Genomic DNA, 18,393 nt, shown 5'->3' on the forward strand with positions numbered 1-18,393 from the left:
CATGTGTAATTAGGTTTTATGGAAACACTTGTGTGAACTAGAGCAGACTTACCTCTAAGTTTTCAAGCCGTAAAATACAGACACCATTCTAATTATTAGGACAATACCATTTCAGTCTGACATGACTTACACAGTCACGTTACACCCACAAACAGTAGTAAGTGAGAAAGTTTAGGCCAATCTTGTCCAAGTATCTACCCCATTAATATGTGTGTGTGCGTGTGAGAGAGAGAGAGAGAGAGTGAGAGACAGAGAGAGAGAGAAAGATGCCTCCTTGGTGGCTCAGTGGTAAAGAATCTGCCTACCAATGCAGGGGATGTCAGAGATATGGTTTCAATCCCTGATAAGATCCCCTGGAGGAAGACATGGCAACCCACTCCAGTGTTCTTGCCTGGAGGATCCCATGGACAAAGGAGACTGGTAGGTTACAGTCCATGGAGTTGCAAAGAGCTGGACACGACTGAGGGACTGAGAATATACACAAGCAGTGTGTGTATACACACATCTATACATACATACACATGTTCTGTATGTCTATACGCAAATGCACATGCATGCATGTATATACATGTGCACATGTAAATACACATGTACTCACATACACATGCATACACAGATATGTATAAATATATATCTATCCTCAGAAGGGACTGAAAAGCACTATAGTCTATTATTTCTTTCAAAGTGAAATATTCTACCATCCCAAAAACATAGACCAGTTACGCTGTCTTCACTCAAACAGTCTATGGAACTTAACCTCAAAATATACCTAATATCACATGTAAGAACAAACATTTTAGGCAAAATTGATACTGTTATACTACTTTACTAATACCTTAATAAGAAAAACTCCTGAGGTTGTTCACAGGACAGGAACCGTCTACTGACCAAAACTGCTTCTCCTAGAATACCCATGCTCTGTCAGAGACTATGAAATGGTGACCAACCTGGCTTGGAGCAGATACTGCAGAAACCCCTGCCGGCAACGCAGGAAGCAGGAGGCATGGGTCTAATGGTGACAGAACTGTGCACCTGTCTCCTTTGTCCTATCACATCACCTTTAACAAATAAAGAGAGCACAGCTCTCCCCCCACGATAACACTGCCACATTTCTGATACCTTGTACGCAGTTTCTTAAGCTAAAATGAGGATTCGGCCACAACAACTCATTAGTTTCAAATGAGTTCTATGACTTTGCTCCTCTAATTTGATTTCTTCAAGTCTCACTTTATCCTTATTTACATTACTTGAAGTACTTAAAAAAAAAAAAAACGACTGAAAATAAAGCACGCTTCTGAAATAATTAAGTCTCCAGTGTGAACTATGGAAACTATAGGGGAGCCACAGCGCTTCTGTGGCTTTCAGCTGCAGTGTTTACCATCGTCTGGTCACAGCTCAGGAGGCTCCTGAACAGGTCCACATAGTCTCTGCAGGTGGGCACTCTCCACTTGCCAGTCCTGACTTCCTCCAATACTCCAGGGTCCTCAGACTCGGGCTCGGCTCCCTGGTGGGAAAACAGAGAGACAGCCGCGCTGAGGAGGGACGGAGAACAGCAGCACTGCTGTACCTCCCGATGTGCATCCTCGGAGCTACCGGAGCCCCCGGCTGAGGAAGGCAGCTTGGCTGAGGAAGACAGCACGTTATGAAAGCACAATAAAAAAGCTGGGAAAAGTCACCATTCTCTAGGACCGAAATAGCGATGCACAAACTAAGCTTCAAAACAATACCCAAGGTACGTGTTGTAAATAATGCACCTCCTCACACAGATCTCTCATCTCATTCTATTTTCTCTAACTGAAGTAAACTTAAGACAAGCCTCCCATTCTATACTAAGTATTTTGTCCTAGAGTTTCTTTTTTTTTTCATTTATTTTTATTAGTTGGAGGTTAATTACTTTACAATATTGTAGTGGTTTTTGTCATACACTGACATGAATCAGCCATGGATTTACAAGTATTCCCCATCCCGATCCCCACTCCCTGTCCTAGAGTTTCAAGAAGAAAATACCCTTTTGTAAAAATGTAGGTACAGTAATAAGGTTATGTTTAAGGATGTCTCACACCCAGAAGTTTATTTACCTGAAAAAATAGTTAGGTTTTACATCCTACACTTATCAAAATCTAAGGCATTGCTAATAACAGAAAGGCCAATTGTTTTTTTCCCCCAAAAGAATTATCAATCATTGCAAGTAATTCACACATCTGTCTGCAATTTCAAACACCTGAATATAATATTAACATTGCATTTGAGAAAGCAGCTATTACATACTACAGAAAGTAATGGTAATTCTTTTAAGTGACAACCATCCTACTGTACAACTTGATTAAAAAAAATCTTTCAGGCAATCAAAAAGGCCACTTTTGTATATTTACAGACTAAAAGTTCCAGAAACATCTCTAACAAAAGTGACAAAAGACTAATTTTCAAAGCATAGATTCAGAATTTACCTTTTGAAGGATCACTGGCTTAGAACATATTCTGATTAAACTTTGATGCACTAAAAAGAAAATAAAAAAAATAAAAGATTACACTGAAAAATACTAAACACTCAACAAACTGACAACCATTTGAATATAAAGTACCTCTTGGTTTTTTCTCTAAGTTTGCTAACACCTTTAATTTTTTTTCTTTCTTTATGTTTAATTTCAAATTTTAGACTATTAAGATTCAAAAGGAAAAGATGAAAAAATTCAAAAAACTAGAGAAAAAAAGATTTTGGTTCACCAAAACATTAGCAGTTCTACAAGAGGCATCAAAGGACAAAAAAGAATTTGGCAAATGAATGTTCTTTATCTCAAACAACATAGTAAGATTCTTCATGCATCATCTCAGGAGTAAACTCCAAACTCACCCACAGCACCAATGCAACTCCAGAGGATGGGCCCCTTCTCTGCCAGGGCCAGGAACACTCGCACAATGGCCCTGCAGCACACTAGCTGCATCTTGGGGCTGTACTGGGGGAAACTGTCCATCTGCATGACCACGAGGTGTTCCAGGACCGGCGAGTGCACCTCAGGAACCTGTGGGGACGAGAGCACACGCGGGTCAGGGCTGGAACAACAGGCAAAGCAGACAGGGGGGCGGGGAGGGGATCCATGAAGAAGCGGCTTGTTACCTAAGGGACTAATTCATCGCTGGGACTGCCTGTACACACCAGAGTAAAATTGTCTGCATGACATGTTAGCTACGATTCTCTCTCAAGCAGTAATCCTAATCTTTTAGAAATATGAAAAGAGTAACAGATAGCATTGCTTTGGGAACAAAACGTCATGTTTCATGACAAAAACTAAACCGACAAACTGTACGAGGTACTAGTTAAAGAGGTCACCTTGGTCATACTGGTGCCTGAACTGACTGTATGTAACTCCCACTGCATCAAAGCAGCTGAAGACCTGGGCTAAACTTGTCAAGCCCATGCTCGGCGGACTGCCCCCTCACTCACAGCGTCGAGGTGCAGCAGGACGCTGGCCACGGACTGCAGGAAGCTGGGCAGCTGGTACACGTGGTCCTCGGCAGCGTCCGCCTCCGCGAGGAACAGCTGCCGGCACCGCTGGATGAGCTCCACAAACATCAAGTCCACGTCTCGTGCATTGACCGCCTTGCACGGCTGGAGGGAGGCAAAACCAGTCTCCATCAACCTTACCCACCTCAGGGTGATGGCACCTAAGGTGTCTTGTTAGGCCATGTTATTATAACTGAATGTTAACAAGCTTCTCAGTGAAGAAGAAATACAGATATAAAATGCATTGTATGTTGGAAAGATGCTTTCTGAAAAACCTGTCAATACATGCTAAACAGTTACTAACACAAAAAACACCTACTGATTGTCACCTGTGTTTCTGGCAGGGGGAAGATGGCAGATAATTGGGTGCCGTCCCTCAGAGGCCCGACGCCCGGAGGAGGGACAGGCCCAAACCCCCCAGAGCACAGCAGCAGCACCTACAGCCACACCCTCCTAACTCGGAGACGGTCCAGCCGCACACGTCCCAGAGGCTCCTCAGACGTCGGCCCCAGTCCCGCCTTCTCATGGGCCTGGCCCAGCGCCTGTTCCGCGTCCTCTCCCTTGTTTCACCATACTCTGTCTACATCAGCTCACTACAGTCAACAGGTCCTTGCTGCGACCTCAGGGTCTGAGGATACAAAGTCCGTGCTCTCGGTCACCTCTGAGCCTCCTCACACCCATTTCCTTTGCCCATTTCCTCATATAAATGAGCCATGGAAACATGTGGAAATGAAGACTTTAAGGAGAAAGGAGTGTTGGGAAGAAGCAAATGAGGAGGCATCAGGATGGAGGAGTGAGCAGAGGGCCGGAAGAGATGCTCCATCCCAACAACAGGGGAGTAGCCCTGATGGGGATCTGTACAGAGAAACAGCAGGAGACGCTCTCCGCCAGTGGGAGCCATAGACCCCTCCAGGAGGATGCGACCACGCCGACCCCCAGTGTCCCCAGCAGACCTCACCCAGGCACAGGGGCTCGGGCCAGAGTGCCAGGTGTCACTGCCCGGCTCCACCTCATCAGCGATGGGTGGCCGGGCGCGGCCAGGAGAACATGGTGTTCCTCGTCTCCAGGCTGCAGCCATGTCTCAGTTCTGTCTACTGCTGGCTGAACCCTTACACAGGTCCCCTAACTCCTCTGGGCCTCAGTTTCCGCATCTGTAAAGTGGAATAATATTCCTAAAAGCTTATAGGAGAGTTATGAATATTTGAGATAATACACAGGAAGCAATGAAAAAACACATTAACAACAAAACAAATCAGAACAATATTTTCAAACGTGTGAAATGCTATTAAAAATATACTGAAGTATATTCCTTTAAACATTCAAATGAAACTAAGAGGGGTCAATAAGTGAGACATACCCCTGCAAAGAGCCCATATCCGCGGATGGCAATGGACAGGTCCTTGCTGTTGGCGTCCACGTTCCTGATGATGCTGTAGAACTGCTCCATGAAGAAGCGCAGCGTGCCCCTGTGCGCCTCGGCATCGCGTGCCACCAACAAGGAAACCTGCATCACACAACGTTTGCTTTAGAGGCATCCATCCAAACGTGAAAAGGCTAGAACAGCCAAATGGGACAACATCGGTGGACTACTACAGGTCCACAGCTGCTATTACTTGTAAAGAACCATCTGTTCAATTCACTTTGTCTCCATCAGGTTCAGAACTGTACTTCCTTAAGTAAGCCTTTATTACATGTGATGCATTTTTCCTACAGAAAGAGACTGAGAGACCAGGTAGACACAGGAAGACATATGCACAAAACAGGCTGCAGACAAAAGCTCCCTAATGAAGCAGAAAGCATCCTCAGACTCATCTTTGACACAAGGTGACACAAAGCTAGGCAGTCCCAGCTGCCGGGGAGCTCAGAATCACCCACAGACAGGACCCCCAGGAAGGAACACAGAGACGGTTCAGAACTAACAACTAGGGGGAACAAAAGGGCGTCTCATTTCTCAAAACAAAAAGCTATAATAATTTACATGAGCCAAAGCAAGTACTCTGAGAAGCAAGCAGATGACGATGCACCATACACGGTGACACCTGCCAGAACTCGACACCAGCAAGGGCATCAGGAAGCACTTGCAACCTGCCCACAACCATCTGAGACAAGGATGGGAAGTAGCCAGACAATCACCAGAGGGAGAAGGAAGACACGCATCCACATTGCCAACCTGCAGCCCGCACCCAGAACCGTAAGAAGGCCCCAGGTCTCAGCACCCGGAGACGGCAGGCCACTTGCAGGCTCCCTGCACCCACACCCAACCTGGATGGAAATACTCTGGGGCAGGAGGGCTCGCCTCGGCCAAGAAGCCACAGAGACACAAACATCCTGTCTAACAGGACAGCAGACCCCGCTCCCTCTCCCCTCCCTGCTCCCACCCTGACCCAGCCACCACCTCCAGGGAGCCCTGACCCCCAGCCCTCCCTACTCCCAGCCTTCCTTCACCCCTTCCTACTCCCATCCTGACCCAGGCACCACCCCTAGGGACCCCTGACCTCCAGCCCTCCCTCCCTCCTTCCTACTCCCATCCTGACCCAGGCACCACGCCTAGGGAGCCCTGACCTCCAGCCTTCCCTCCCTCCTTCCTACTCCCATCCTGACCCAGGCACCACGCCTAGGGAGCCCTGACCTCCAGCCTTCCCTCCGTCCCACCTCCTCACTCTCTTGTCCAGCCTTGGCTCTAAGGACCTGATCAGACTTGATGTCTTCAAGCTTTCTTTTCTCCAAACCTGCCGCCACTCCTGTGGCGGAGGGATAACCAACTTTTCTCTTTAAAGCTTCTCTCGGAAGCTAATGGACCAACTTGTATTTTTTTTTCAAATGTTCATGCACAAGACTGGAATTTATGTCTTTGCATAGAGTTTTACATAGTACCTGTTTCAGAAAAGACTCCAGAGCTGAGTGTGCAGCTTTCTTCAATTCCACATTCATGTGGCTGCACCACTTCGACAGGACTTCAAATAAAGAAGCGTAGTTGTCCAGAAGGCAGGTGCTAAACTGAGATGCATGCAGGGTGAATAAGGACAGGCCAGCTGCAAACACAGAATACACTGTATTTAAAATAGGATGACAAAGGGCAGGACAAAGAACTAAGAAAGCTTCAGGCACACATCAAACCAAAACTGTGCTCACGAAGCCCCTGAATCCTTACTTCAGGGGCCCGGGGTCCCCTCACATCTGACGCCTCCATCCTCCATTTGAATCAAGAGGCCCACAGTCCAGCCAGTGACCCCCAAAACAAATCACCAGTCCAGGTTTGATGCATGAGACAGGGCGCTCAGCGCTGGTGCACTGGGATGACCCTGAGGGATGGGATGCGGAGGGAGGTGGGAAGGGGGTTCAGGATGGGGGACAAATGTACACCCATGGCTGATTTGTGTCAATGTATGGCAAAAACCACTACAATATTGTAAAGTAATTAGCAATTAAAATAAATTAATTAAAAAAAAAGAGAAGTAGGATCAGGATTTATTTAAATAAAGACAGAATCAAACAATCTGAATTGCTCTAAAGTGATTTCCTTTGAAATGGTGTAATCTTCGTGTGACCATCTCGAACAGCACAAGAGCTGCCATCAGTGACCACGTGGGAGCATCACAGGGGTCACAGCACCACCTTCACTCACAGTTTAAGCAAACAATCGCTCAGGCACCAACCTAATAGCCTCCTTAAATGTAGAATCTTACCCAGAGGCACAGCGTATCTCTTCAGATCAATCTATTAAAAGAAAAAAAACTACCATCAGTGTTTGGCAATTACAAGGCTCAGTTGTGAAAGAATTAGAATACTGAATCCTACCTGAGGACGGACTGCCTTTAATGCAAAATCAAAAATCTCTCTTGAAGTCTGGGGATCTGAGGAAAGAAAGAAAGCAGCTGCTGTCACAGATCATAAGGTGTGTCTGGCAAACCTCATGAGATTCTCATGACCCACTGCTCTGCTGGAGACAGCAGGACCTCTTCTTCCATTAACGAACGTGCCAGTACCCAGTACTACTACCCGAAGTCACATAATCACAACATGACCAAAAACTGAATTTTAGCCTCAGACTAAGGCTGAAGTCCCAGTCCTGCCATGCACTGGTTACATTAGTTTCCTGTTACCGCTATAACCAATTATCACAAACTTTGAGCCTTAAAACAACACAAACTCACTACCGCACAGTTCTGGAGGTGAGCAATCTGGAACCAACATCACAGACACAAGCAGAAAACCCAGAGAATGACCTGAAGACAGCAGGACAGACCTTCCACAACTGGAGACAGAAGGAGTGGCCCCTGGAGGAGGGTGGTGCTGTCAGGCCCACCCCCAGCACTGGGACCCCAGGGTCTGGACTCCACCTCAGCTCCCCAGCTGGAGACCCTGCACCCAGAAGACGAGGTGCAGGGTCTGACTCTCCATCTAAGCCTGCAGCACCACTCACCCCACCCAGTTTCATCTGCAGACCCGACACAGCTGGTGTTCCTCCAAGCTGCACCCCCACCAGCCCTTTTGCGGGCCCCTGGCCGGTACCAGGACCCCTCCAAAGTGACCCCTGCCTTGCCAACACCTCAGCCAGCACCAGCATCCCCAAAGTGGCTCCTGCCCCCAGGCTGCCCCCACACACCAGAGCACCAGCCACAGCGGTAACCAGGCCTTAGAAACCACAGCACAGTGGCCCCCAGGAGGCCAGGCTGGCCCACCTGCCACAGGGGATGCTCCTGGAGTGCCCGGCTCCAGGGCAGTCCAGGGGAGGGGGGCAGCTGCACTCCTGGACCCCACAGGACACCTTCTACACAGAGACCAAGAAACATAGCTGAACTACCAAACACAAACAGATAGAGAATTAGGCAGGATGAGGGGCCAAAGGTCATGTTACAAGAAAGAACAAGACAAAACCTCAGAAAAAGAACTGAGCAAAACAGAGGTAAGTAACTTCCCAGAAAAAAATTTCAAAGCAATGGGCATAAAAATGCTCAGTGAACTCAGGAGAAGATTAGAAGAACACAGTAAGAACGTCAACAAAGAACTAAAAATCATGTGACCATCTCAATAGATCAAGAAAAAAGTTTCTAACAAAACTGACATCCATTTATGATAACAACTTTTAATGAGGTGGGTAAAGAAGGAACATACTTCAACACAGTAAAGGTCGTACATGACAAACCCACAGCCAATGTCATACTCAATGCTGAGAAGCTGAAAGCATTTCTTCTGAGATCAGGAACAACACAAGGATGACCACTCTCACTACTTTTATTCAACCTAGTATTGGAAGTCCTAGTCAGAGCAGTCAGACAATAAAAGGAATCCAAAGTGGAAAGGAAGAAGTAAAACTGTCACTGTTTGCAGATGACACACTATATATAGAAAATCCTAAAGACTGCATGCACCAAAAAACAATTAGAATAAATGAATTCAGTAAAGTTGTAGAATATAAAATTAATATAAAGAAATCTATAGTGTCCCTATACATTAATAATAAACTATCATAAAGAAAAATTGAACAAACAATCCTATTCATAGTCATATCTAAAAGAATAAAATACTTTTGGAATAAGTTAAACCAAGAAGATAAAAGATCTATACCCTGAAGACTCTAAGACATTAATGAAAGACACTGAAGACAATACAAATAAATGGAAAAGTATAATGTGCTCACAGATAGAGAACTAATTTTGAGAAAATGTCCACACTCCTCAAAGCAGTTGACAGATTTAATGCAATCCCTATCAAAGTATTCATGGCATTTTTCACAGAACTGGAAAAGATAAACAAAAAATTTGAATGGAAACACAAATGACTCTAAATAGTCAAAACAGTCTCTGAGAAAGAAGAGCAAAGCTGGAGGCATTGTGTGCCCTGATTTCAAACTACACTGCAAAGCTACAGTAATCAAAACAGTATGGTTCTGAAACAAAAAACAGAAACACAGATCAAAGAAACAGACTAGAAAGCCCAGAAAAATACCCACACACATATGATTAATTAATCTATGACAAAGGAGGCAAGAATATACAATGGAGAAAAGATAGCCTCTTCAATAAATAGTGGTGGGAAAACTGAACAACTACATGCAAAAGAATGAAGCTTGACCCTTTTCTTATACCACATACAAAAATAAACTCAATGGATTAAAGACCTAAACCTATAATCTGAAACCACAAAACTCCTAGAAGAAATACACACAGTACTCTTTGACATCAGTCTTAGTAATACTTTTTTTGATCTGTTACCTCATGCATGCATGAATGTGTGCTCAGTCGTGTCTGACTCTTTTGCAATCCCATGAGCTATAGCCTGCCAGGCTCCTCGGTCCATGGAATTACCCAGGCAAGAACACTGGAGTGGGTTGCCATTTCTACTCCAGGGGATCTTCCTAACCCATGGATCGAACCTGTTATCTCTTGCATTTCCCACACTGGCAGGCAGATTCTTTACCACTGGCACCCCCTGGTAGTTACCTCACGAGAGGATGACAAAAGCAAAAACATGCAGGACTACATCAAGCTATAAGGCTTCTGCATGGGGAAGGAAACCACCAACAAAACAGAAAAGCAGTCTGATGAATGAGAGAAGATATTTGTAAATGATAGGGCTAATAAGGGGTTAACATCCAAAGTGCACACTGAACTCAACATAAAAAAAACTCAGTAAAAAAGTGAGTGGACTGTGACAACAAAGAGGTGTGGGGTGGGGTGAGAAGTGGGAGGGAAGTTCAAGAGGCAGAGGACATACATACACCGATGGCTAATTCATGCTGATGTTTGGCAGAAACCAACACAACAGTGTAAAGCAATAATCCTCCGATTAAACATAAATACATTTAAACAGAAAAAATATCAAAATAAAAAATGAGAAGAGGATCTAAATAGACATTTTCCCAAAGACACAAAGATGGCCAATAGGCACAAGATGCTCAACATCATTAACCAGGGGAATGCAAATCAAAACCACAAGATCTCACCTCACACCTGTCAGAGTGGCTGTCATCAAAAAGACAACAAATAAAGAGTATTGATGAGGATGTGGAGAAAAGGGAACCTCATGCACTGCTGAAGGGAATGAAAACTCGTGCAGCCACTGTGGAAAACTGAGTGGAGGTTCCTCAAAAAACTAAAACTACCACATGATCCAGCTTCTACTTCTGGGTACTTATCCAAAGAAAACGAAAAGAGTAATTAGAAAAGATATATGCACTCCAGTATTCAGAACAGCATTATTTACAGCGGCCAAAACATGGAAGCAACCTTTAAGTGCCCATCGACCAAAGAATGGATAAAGAAAATGTGGTGAATATGCAGGTACATGTATTTGTAGGAATACTATTCCTCCACAAGAGAGAATGAAGTCTTGCCATCTGCTGCTACACAGATGGACCTGGGGGCATTATGCTAAGTGAAGCAGAGTCACGGAAAGACAAGTAACCCGTGATCTCACCTAAATGTGGAATCTAAAAGAACAAAGAAACACAGAAAAACAGAAACAGACACGGAGAGCAAACTGCTTGTCGCCAGAGTGGGGAGCATGAGGGGCAGCAGTGACGACAAGGACGTGACACACAGTTTGGCGAGTGCAGTCAGCACTGTCATAACAACCTTGGTGACAGACACTGAGACTTGCTGCGGTCATTTCCTAAGGTGTTTCATCGTCAGGTCACTATGCTGTACACCCGAAGTAACACAATACTGGACTGCAGTTACGCTTCAATTAAAAAACGAAATAGGGAATGTCCTGGCTTAGAACTTGGTGCGTTCACCCACAGGGTCCAAGTTCGATTCCTGGTCAGGGAACTAAGATCCCACAAGCTGCAAAGAACGGCCAGAAAAAGAAATGAATAAATCATTAAAATAACACAAAGGAAGCAGTCACCAGGGTGTGCTCCTTAGGGGCTTGAGGGCCACCTTCAGTTTCTAGAGGCTGCTCGCCCTCCTTGCCTTGGGCCCCAGCTCCATCCTCACAGCCAGCTTCTCCCGTCACAGCACCCTGACCCTGACCCTCGTCCACAGTCAAGTGCCCGTGTGATCACACTGGGTTCACCTGGACAGCCTCGTCTCAACATCCTGTCCACAACCTGACTCCCCTCTGCCACGGACCTAACAGTCGAGGGGCTGGGATCAGCATGGCACATCTTTGGAAGCCATTATTCTGCCCACCTCGGTCCAGTGTTCTAATCTGGGAAACAAACACATTATCACCTGCTTTAGTGAGTTGTTACAGGATTTCCCTTGCAACATGAATAGGATAATCCTTAGCACATGGTTAATGAGCAATAAGTGCTATTATTTTTCCTATTCACCAAATGTCAAATAACACACCAAGCGAAGACAAACAGAAATAAGCAACGTCACCTGCCACCAAGGTCAAGTGGCAAAATAGACTGCCTAGGAGATGAAAAACATGTCGCAGAAGTGCTGTAACAGAGAAGACTACAGAAGCCCAAGGAAGCGGCTCACACGGGGAAGCACAGAGGCTTTGGAAAACAGGAGATCCCTGAGCAGGAAGCTGAGAGGGCGGGATGCTTCATGGACAGGGAGCCGGAGAGAGGAGACCAAGGAGGGGAAGCAGGAGCAGCTGGGCCAGCTTCCCTACTCAGAGGCAGCAAAGACTGGGAACACCCGGTTGAAACGTTAGAAACTGCTGCTTCCTCAGGTTGAAATGATCAGATCTGGCAATTTCTTAAGTTGCAATTCAACAAAAGCAAGCACATTTGAAGGAGGTAGAAAAATCTGGCAATTATCTGAACAAAAATGGTAAGGAACAGCAAACAAGTTCTTCTTTTAAAGAATTTTCTGAAATTAAAAAGTTTTATTTGTCCTTTAAAAAGAAATGAATTCATTATAATGCTCTCATAGCTAGATTATCCTCTTAGCTTAAATTTAAGATGCTATAGAAGAACACTAATGACAGTTACAAAGAAAATTGTAATAAACAGAGTTTAAAACCAACAGACAAGGATCTGCAGCCCAAGAATTACAAAATACTAATGAAAGAAATCAAAGAGGACCCAACTCAACTAAACAAAGAGGTGCACTGTGCTCATGGGCTGGAAAACTCAACGTGATTAAGGTATCAACTGACCCACAGGTTTAGCACAAACACCACAAATATCCAAGCAAGACTTGTCGTCGACACAGACCAATTTGTTCTAAGATTTACATGGAAAGGCACAGACCTTATAATACCCAAATGATTTTTAAAAAATAAAATGTGAGAATTACAGTGGACATTTAAAGCTTCACTATATAATTATATCATAAAGACTGTGTGGTGTGGGCAGGGGAACAGAGAATCAGGATCCACCCCCACAAGTGATGAGCCAATCAGCTAATGCCCAACTGGCTTTCTACAAAGACACAATGATTCAGTGATTTGGTGATGATTTCATGCATGTGGCACGAAAATCACAGGCAACCAAAGAAAAAATAAACTGAACTTCATCAAAATGAAGAACCTTTGCACATCAAATGGCACAATCAACAGAGTGAAAAGACAACCCATGGAATGGGAGAAAATATTTGCAAATTATGATTCCATAAGAAACCGATATGCAGAATACATAAATAACTCATACAACTCAGAACAAAATGTCAAATGATCTGATTTTTCAAATGCGCAGAGAACCTGAATAGACATTTCAACCAAGAAGACACCCAAGTAGGCAAGAGGCACTTGTGAAAACATTCAACACCAAGAGCCATGGGGGAGATGCAGGGAGAAACCACCCCACACTCACTAGGCAGGCTACGATCAAACAACAGGAAACAAGTACTCTGAGGACGTGAAGAGACTGTGCCCTGATGGTGGGAATGGGAATTAGTGCAGCCCCTGGAAAGTACAGAACCACCACGTGGGCCCGCAAGCCCACTTCTGGGGATGCCTGAAGGGAACGCGGGGACTCCAGGTGTTCACACACCCATTTCCATCAGCATCAGTCACAACAGTCAAAAAAGCAGAAGCAACCCAAGTACTCACTGATGGCCCAATGGATATACGTGTACTATATTCATATAGTTACAACAGGGGTGAACCTTGAAGACATTATGCACAGTGAAATAAGGCAGCCACAAAGTTACCTGCTATGAGTCTATTTACATAAACTTGAAAGGACAAAGTTCAAGGTGGGAGACTGAGCAGTGGCTGTGGGAGGAGGGGAGGGGGACATGCCCAGGCATCCTTCCTGGGCAGACATCATGCCTGGGCAGACACGCGGCAGGCTGCCAGGGTCTCAACTGTCATGGGCACACTAGCCCACATGCGATAAAGTGGCACAGAACTAAATTCAACACCCAAATGTGTGCATGGGAAGCACGTCCAACAGCAAGACCCAAAGGTTCATCAGGCTGCACTACGTCATGACAGGCATCACCGGGAGGTGCCAGGTGAAGGACACACGTGGATCTCTGCATTGCCTCTCACAACTGCATGTGAATCCACAACTGGTATAAAATTCAAAAATCACACAGGAATTCATTTCAGACTAGTAGTTCTTAAAGAAAGAAAGAAACTCAAGCGCCGTCAAGCAATACCTTCCTCCATGGACTTGGTGAAGTTACACATAAGTGATGCCAGTCCCTTCAGACACCCTGCCAGCACCGCAAGTTTGGGTTCCCTCACTGTCGATGTCATCTGAAAGGACAGTTTAACAAGGTACCATAAAAAGAGAAAAGCCCACCAGATACAAGGAAGCAGAAAAGAAGCTCATAAAGTTTATCATACCTGGGTCTTAAGTTCACCCAGAAAAGCCCGAAAGAGTTTATCCGAATTGTTTATCATCTCGGTAGGATGAACTTCACCTAATACTCCTAGGAGCTCATATACTTTTTCTAAAACTGAAAAATAAATTTTAGACAAATTAAGGCCTGAAAATTAAATAAATTAAGCACAAATGCGCAAATAAGGAGAGGATTTTACTTCAAAATAATTTAACAATAAGCCACACAAACTATCTAGTTTTATGTATTGAATCTTTCCTCATATGTTTTATGTGAATTTATTATTATAAGCTAAATTACATTTGACATGTGAGTTTTCTATTTGAAGAAATCATTTTGTATAGATTAAAATTTTTATAAGCAGATTTAACACATAATTTCTGTTTCCATTTTGGTTTCTTCTCAGCAAAAAGAATTCATCTGTATTAAATGGAGAGGAAATCCAAAAAAAGAGAACTGATTCATTTTTTTGTGCAATAGAAACTAACACAATGTTGTAAAGCAACTATGCTCCAATAAAAGTTTAAAAAAAAAAGTGCATCTGTAAAACATAAATACCTTGCCAGAAAAAAATCCAAGTTTTACACTAAAAACTTTTTAAATTTGTTAAAACATTTTAAAATCACATTTAAACTCATCTTACCTGTATCTGGTATTTTTGCTTTCAATGCAAGTTCTCCATAGAATTTGGTAAATAACTCTCCAACTCTTAATTCATCCATGAGTCTAGAACTCCTCAAAGTCTGAAGTAACTGAGAGAACATGAGTTAGCAGAGTCTAGGAGGAAGCAACGGAAGGCTTCCATCTATTGCACCTGTTCACACACAGTCATGGTCTCCAGGCACTCACGCTCGGCGTCAAGCTAGGTTATGTGGGATGAGGGGCTGAGGTGAGTGGTGGAAAAACAGAGGCGGCCAAGTGGAAAGGGATGTAGACTTAATTTCACCTTCCCAAGAAAATTATCCTATGACTAGACCCATTCCCTCAGAGGCACTTAAGGACCAACAAGACCCAAAGAAATTCTACAACAGAGATGCAAAAAAAAGACATGCATCTAAGCAGAGACCCAGGTGAGGGTGAGCCCAACGACCACATACACACAACACACAGACCCTTCGAAGTGTAAGTGTAAGGTTTCAAGAAAACATTCAAGGACACAACGAGGTGAACCTGGGCAAGTCTCAGCAGCAATACATTTTCAGAGTAAGGGCTTCCCTTATAGCTCAGTTGGTAAAGAATATGCCTGCAATGCGGGAGACCCGGGTTCGATCCCTGGGTTGGGAAGATCACCTGGAGAAGGGAAAGACTACCCACTCCAGTATTTTGGCCTGGAGAATTCCATGGACTATATAGTCTTTGGGGTCTCAGAGTTGGACAGGACTGAGCGACTTTCACTTTTCACTTCTTGCCCCTCACAGCCCAAATTCTTCCTCTGCTACCCAGAGCAGTGTGAGGGCAGAACACCAAGGTGCTGCTGGGTGATGGCTGGAAACAGGCACCTTCTCACACCAATGGGAGTCCTCAGCATCTCTCATCCACAACTCTAATTTTTTTTTTTTTCCACAACTCTAATTTTCAGTTCAAATTATATGTGTACCATAAAATACATGCACTTAGAAATATTTTTTAAATTACCTTAATAAGAAGTTCTAGGGCCGGAATTCTACATTTAGCAGCTTTATCTTTTGTGTAAACACTGGTACAAGTGTTCTAGGATTTAAAGGCAGACATTAAAATCATCAAGAAGATCTTACTTCTTGTAACTAAGACTTAATAGCTAAATCTACACCTGGGAGAAGGAATACCAATATTTGACATACTACACTTTAATAGTTTTCCACAAGGGCCTCAGCACGTTAAATTTTTAAAAAATTAGCCACTTAATTTCTAACACAATCAAGCAAAAATAAGTAAACTACCCAACAAGAAAGGCAGAAATAAAATTAAGCTTAACCATGTTAAGTTATGACGTAAGTTACCATGTAACTTTCCATGTAAGTTAAAAGGGACGCTGATATATAAAGAGGTAATTTTTTTCCTCCTTACCTTAATATCTAGAGAATAAGGTGTGATCTTCTGGCCAATTTTTTCTAAGAAAACACATAAAAACTTTAGGGCTTCTTCTCTACAATCACGAAACTATAATAAAAGAAATAAACATTATGGAAACATGGGCTAAAAAAAAGTCACCTCAACATGAAGAGACATACACTAGAAGAGCAAAATGAAAACGGTCAACTTACTTCATCAATGCTGAGTGATTTCCGAACAAATACAAGCAAACCAAAATCTTTGGAAAAAACTAAGGAAGTGTGTAATGCTGGGGGAAAAAAAAAAGCAAGTAAGAAAGCTGCCAAGGTTCTCCATAAACGCACACTAAAGGTGATGCTTGTTTCTCAATTCAGCCTCATAAGTGACAAAACACAAGCCCAAGTCTGCCTTGACAAGGAAAATGGGAAATTCTACACAATGTTCCACAGTGATAAGTTCAGAATAATGGCCCCAGAGGCCAGAACTCTGATGCCTAGTGTCATACCTGTGAACTTTACACAGTAAATGAAAATTAGGTTGCAAATAGAATTATGGCTGCCCATCATCTGATTTTAAACTGGGGGAGTGCCCTGGGTCATCAGGGCTTCCCTTGTGGTTCAGCTGGTAAACAATCTGCCTGCAACGCAGGAGACCTGGGTTCCATCCCTAGGTTGGGAAGATCCCCTGGAGAAGGGAAAGGCTACCCATTCCAGTATTCTGGCCTGGAGAATTCCATGGACTGTATAGCCCATGGGGTCTCAAAGAGTTGGTTACAACTGGGCGACCTTCACTTCACTTGACTTCACTTCTGGGTCATCAAGGGGGCCCAATGCAGTCACAAAGGCCCTCACAAGTGGAAAGGGGAGAAGGAAGGCAAGCAAGCAGGACAGGTTCCAGGAGTCATACTTGACCCTCTGCTGCTGGCTTTGAAAATGGAGGAAGCGGGGAGGGGGGCAGCGTGATCCAAGAATTGCAGGTGTCTTCTGGAAACAAGGAATGCCAGAAGAAAGAAGGAACCTCAGTGCTATTAACTCCAAGGAACTGAATTCTGCTAACAACCTGAATGAAAAGGAAATTGATTCTCCCCCAGGGGCTTCAGAAAAGGAGCGGCCCTGCCTGCTGCCTCAGTTTTAGCTTGATGAGATCCCTGCTGGCTTCCAACCACAGACGGGTAACCGACAAACCTGTGCTGTTGTAAACACTAAGTCTGTGGTGTGTTTCGGGACCAATAGGAAACTAGTACACAGCCCTACAATCCCTCAAGTGAAAGGACACATCCTGGATAGGAGAAAGTGAACCTGGAACTGCTTTACAAGGTTACTAAAGGAACAAAACTGAACTCTTAGAACAAACTGGAAAGCATTTACACAGTGATGCCGTCCTCATGAACACACCGTGGCAGTCTGTAGGTACTACACAGCAATCTCTTTAAGGCTTTATTTCTCCTCTTTATTAACAATGACATTTTCGGAAGAAAATCTTATTTTCTAATTAAGAGGACGCATCATGAAGTCTACATGTTTGTGTTTTTAAAAGGGAGTGTAACCGAAGTTTTCACGCAAAGACACATTAAAAATGCTAAGAGGCACTCCTGCTGCAAAGGGTCAAGTTCTTACCCAGGCATAAGTCAAGAGTTAAGAGCATGACTTGTTTCTCAAAAGAAGGAACAGCAAAACTGGGGTTTGGAAAAGGTGCTGGTGGGTTGAGACGACATAGAGGTGGAAGAACAAAACTTTCATCGTCGCTCCCCACCGTGGTTAGCACTGATGCCAAATTCAAAGCATTTCCACCACCTCAGGCTTTGAAATACCTTTCCTCTGGCGTTAAGAAAAGAGGCAGTTGACAAACACTTTTACACAGATCACAAATTCCCACGGGCCCATTCAAGCACCACCCCGAGTGCCCACTCGGACTCGAGCGGGCTGCCGGGCACCGGCCGTCCGGAGCCCGGAGCCGTACCCACCCAACAGCGCGGGGCCAGAGCTCAGTACGCACTCCTGCCCTAGGCCCCGCAGCAGCTGACCACTGGCCACCGCCGCGCCGCAGCGATCGGCAGCGGACAGGGACTCCTGTAGCTGCAGCAGGGAACCCCGCACGCCGGACCCCGAATCGGCCATAACCTCCAGCCGCGAACACCACTTTCCCTGCCGGGACCGGAAGTGCCGT

At 44.5% G+C, this 18,393-nt stretch overlaps 1 protein-coding gene across 3 annotated transcripts in view; it reads right to left on the reverse strand.

The window, feature by feature from the left end:
- Positions 1 to 18,372, reverse strand: part of PRKDC (protein kinase, DNA-activated, catalytic subunit) — a 125,817-nt gene extending 107,445 nt beyond the window's left edge. For 2 of the 3 annotated variants that reach the window (XM_043879165.1, XM_043879164.1), the window contains exons 1-15: positions 18,191 to 18,372; positions 16,440 to 16,516; positions 16,243 to 16,335; positions 15,832 to 15,906; positions 14,840 to 14,948; positions 14,201 to 14,313; positions 14,011 to 14,110; positions 7,301 to 7,356; positions 7,189 to 7,219; positions 6,377 to 6,534; positions 4,860 to 5,006; positions 3,443 to 3,607; positions 2,852 to 3,020; positions 2,448 to 2,497; positions 1,379 to 1,504 (exon numbers count right to left, since the gene is read on the reverse strand). In XM_043879165.1, coding sequence (XP_043735100.1) covers positions 1,379 to 1,504; positions 2,448 to 2,497; positions 2,852 to 3,020; positions 3,443 to 3,607; positions 4,860 to 5,006; positions 6,377 to 6,534; positions 7,189 to 7,219; positions 7,301 to 7,356; positions 14,011 to 14,110; positions 14,201 to 14,313; positions 14,840 to 14,948; positions 15,832 to 15,906; positions 16,243 to 16,335; positions 16,440 to 16,516; positions 18,191 to 18,344 — 1,623 coding nt within the window. In that variant the 5' untranslated portion in view covers positions 18,345 to 18,372. Of the gene's footprint in view, positions 1 to 1,378; positions 1,505 to 2,447; positions 2,498 to 2,851; positions 3,021 to 3,442; positions 3,608 to 4,859; positions 5,007 to 6,376; positions 6,535 to 7,188; positions 7,220 to 7,300; positions 7,357 to 14,010; positions 14,111 to 14,200; positions 14,314 to 14,839; positions 14,949 to 15,831; positions 15,907 to 16,242; positions 16,336 to 16,439; positions 16,517 to 17,843; positions 18,117 to 18,190 lie in introns of those variants that run through there. The other variant, XM_043879166.1, reaches the window with a different exon arrangement.
- Positions 18,373 to 18,393: the final 21 nt, after the last annotated feature.

This window comes from Cervus elaphus, chromosome 21 (genome assembly GCF_910594005.1).
Source record: "Cervus elaphus chromosome 21, mCerEla1.1, whole genome shotgun sequence".
NCBI lineage: Eukaryota > Metazoa > Chordata > Mammalia > Artiodactyla > Cervidae > Cervus > Cervus elaphus.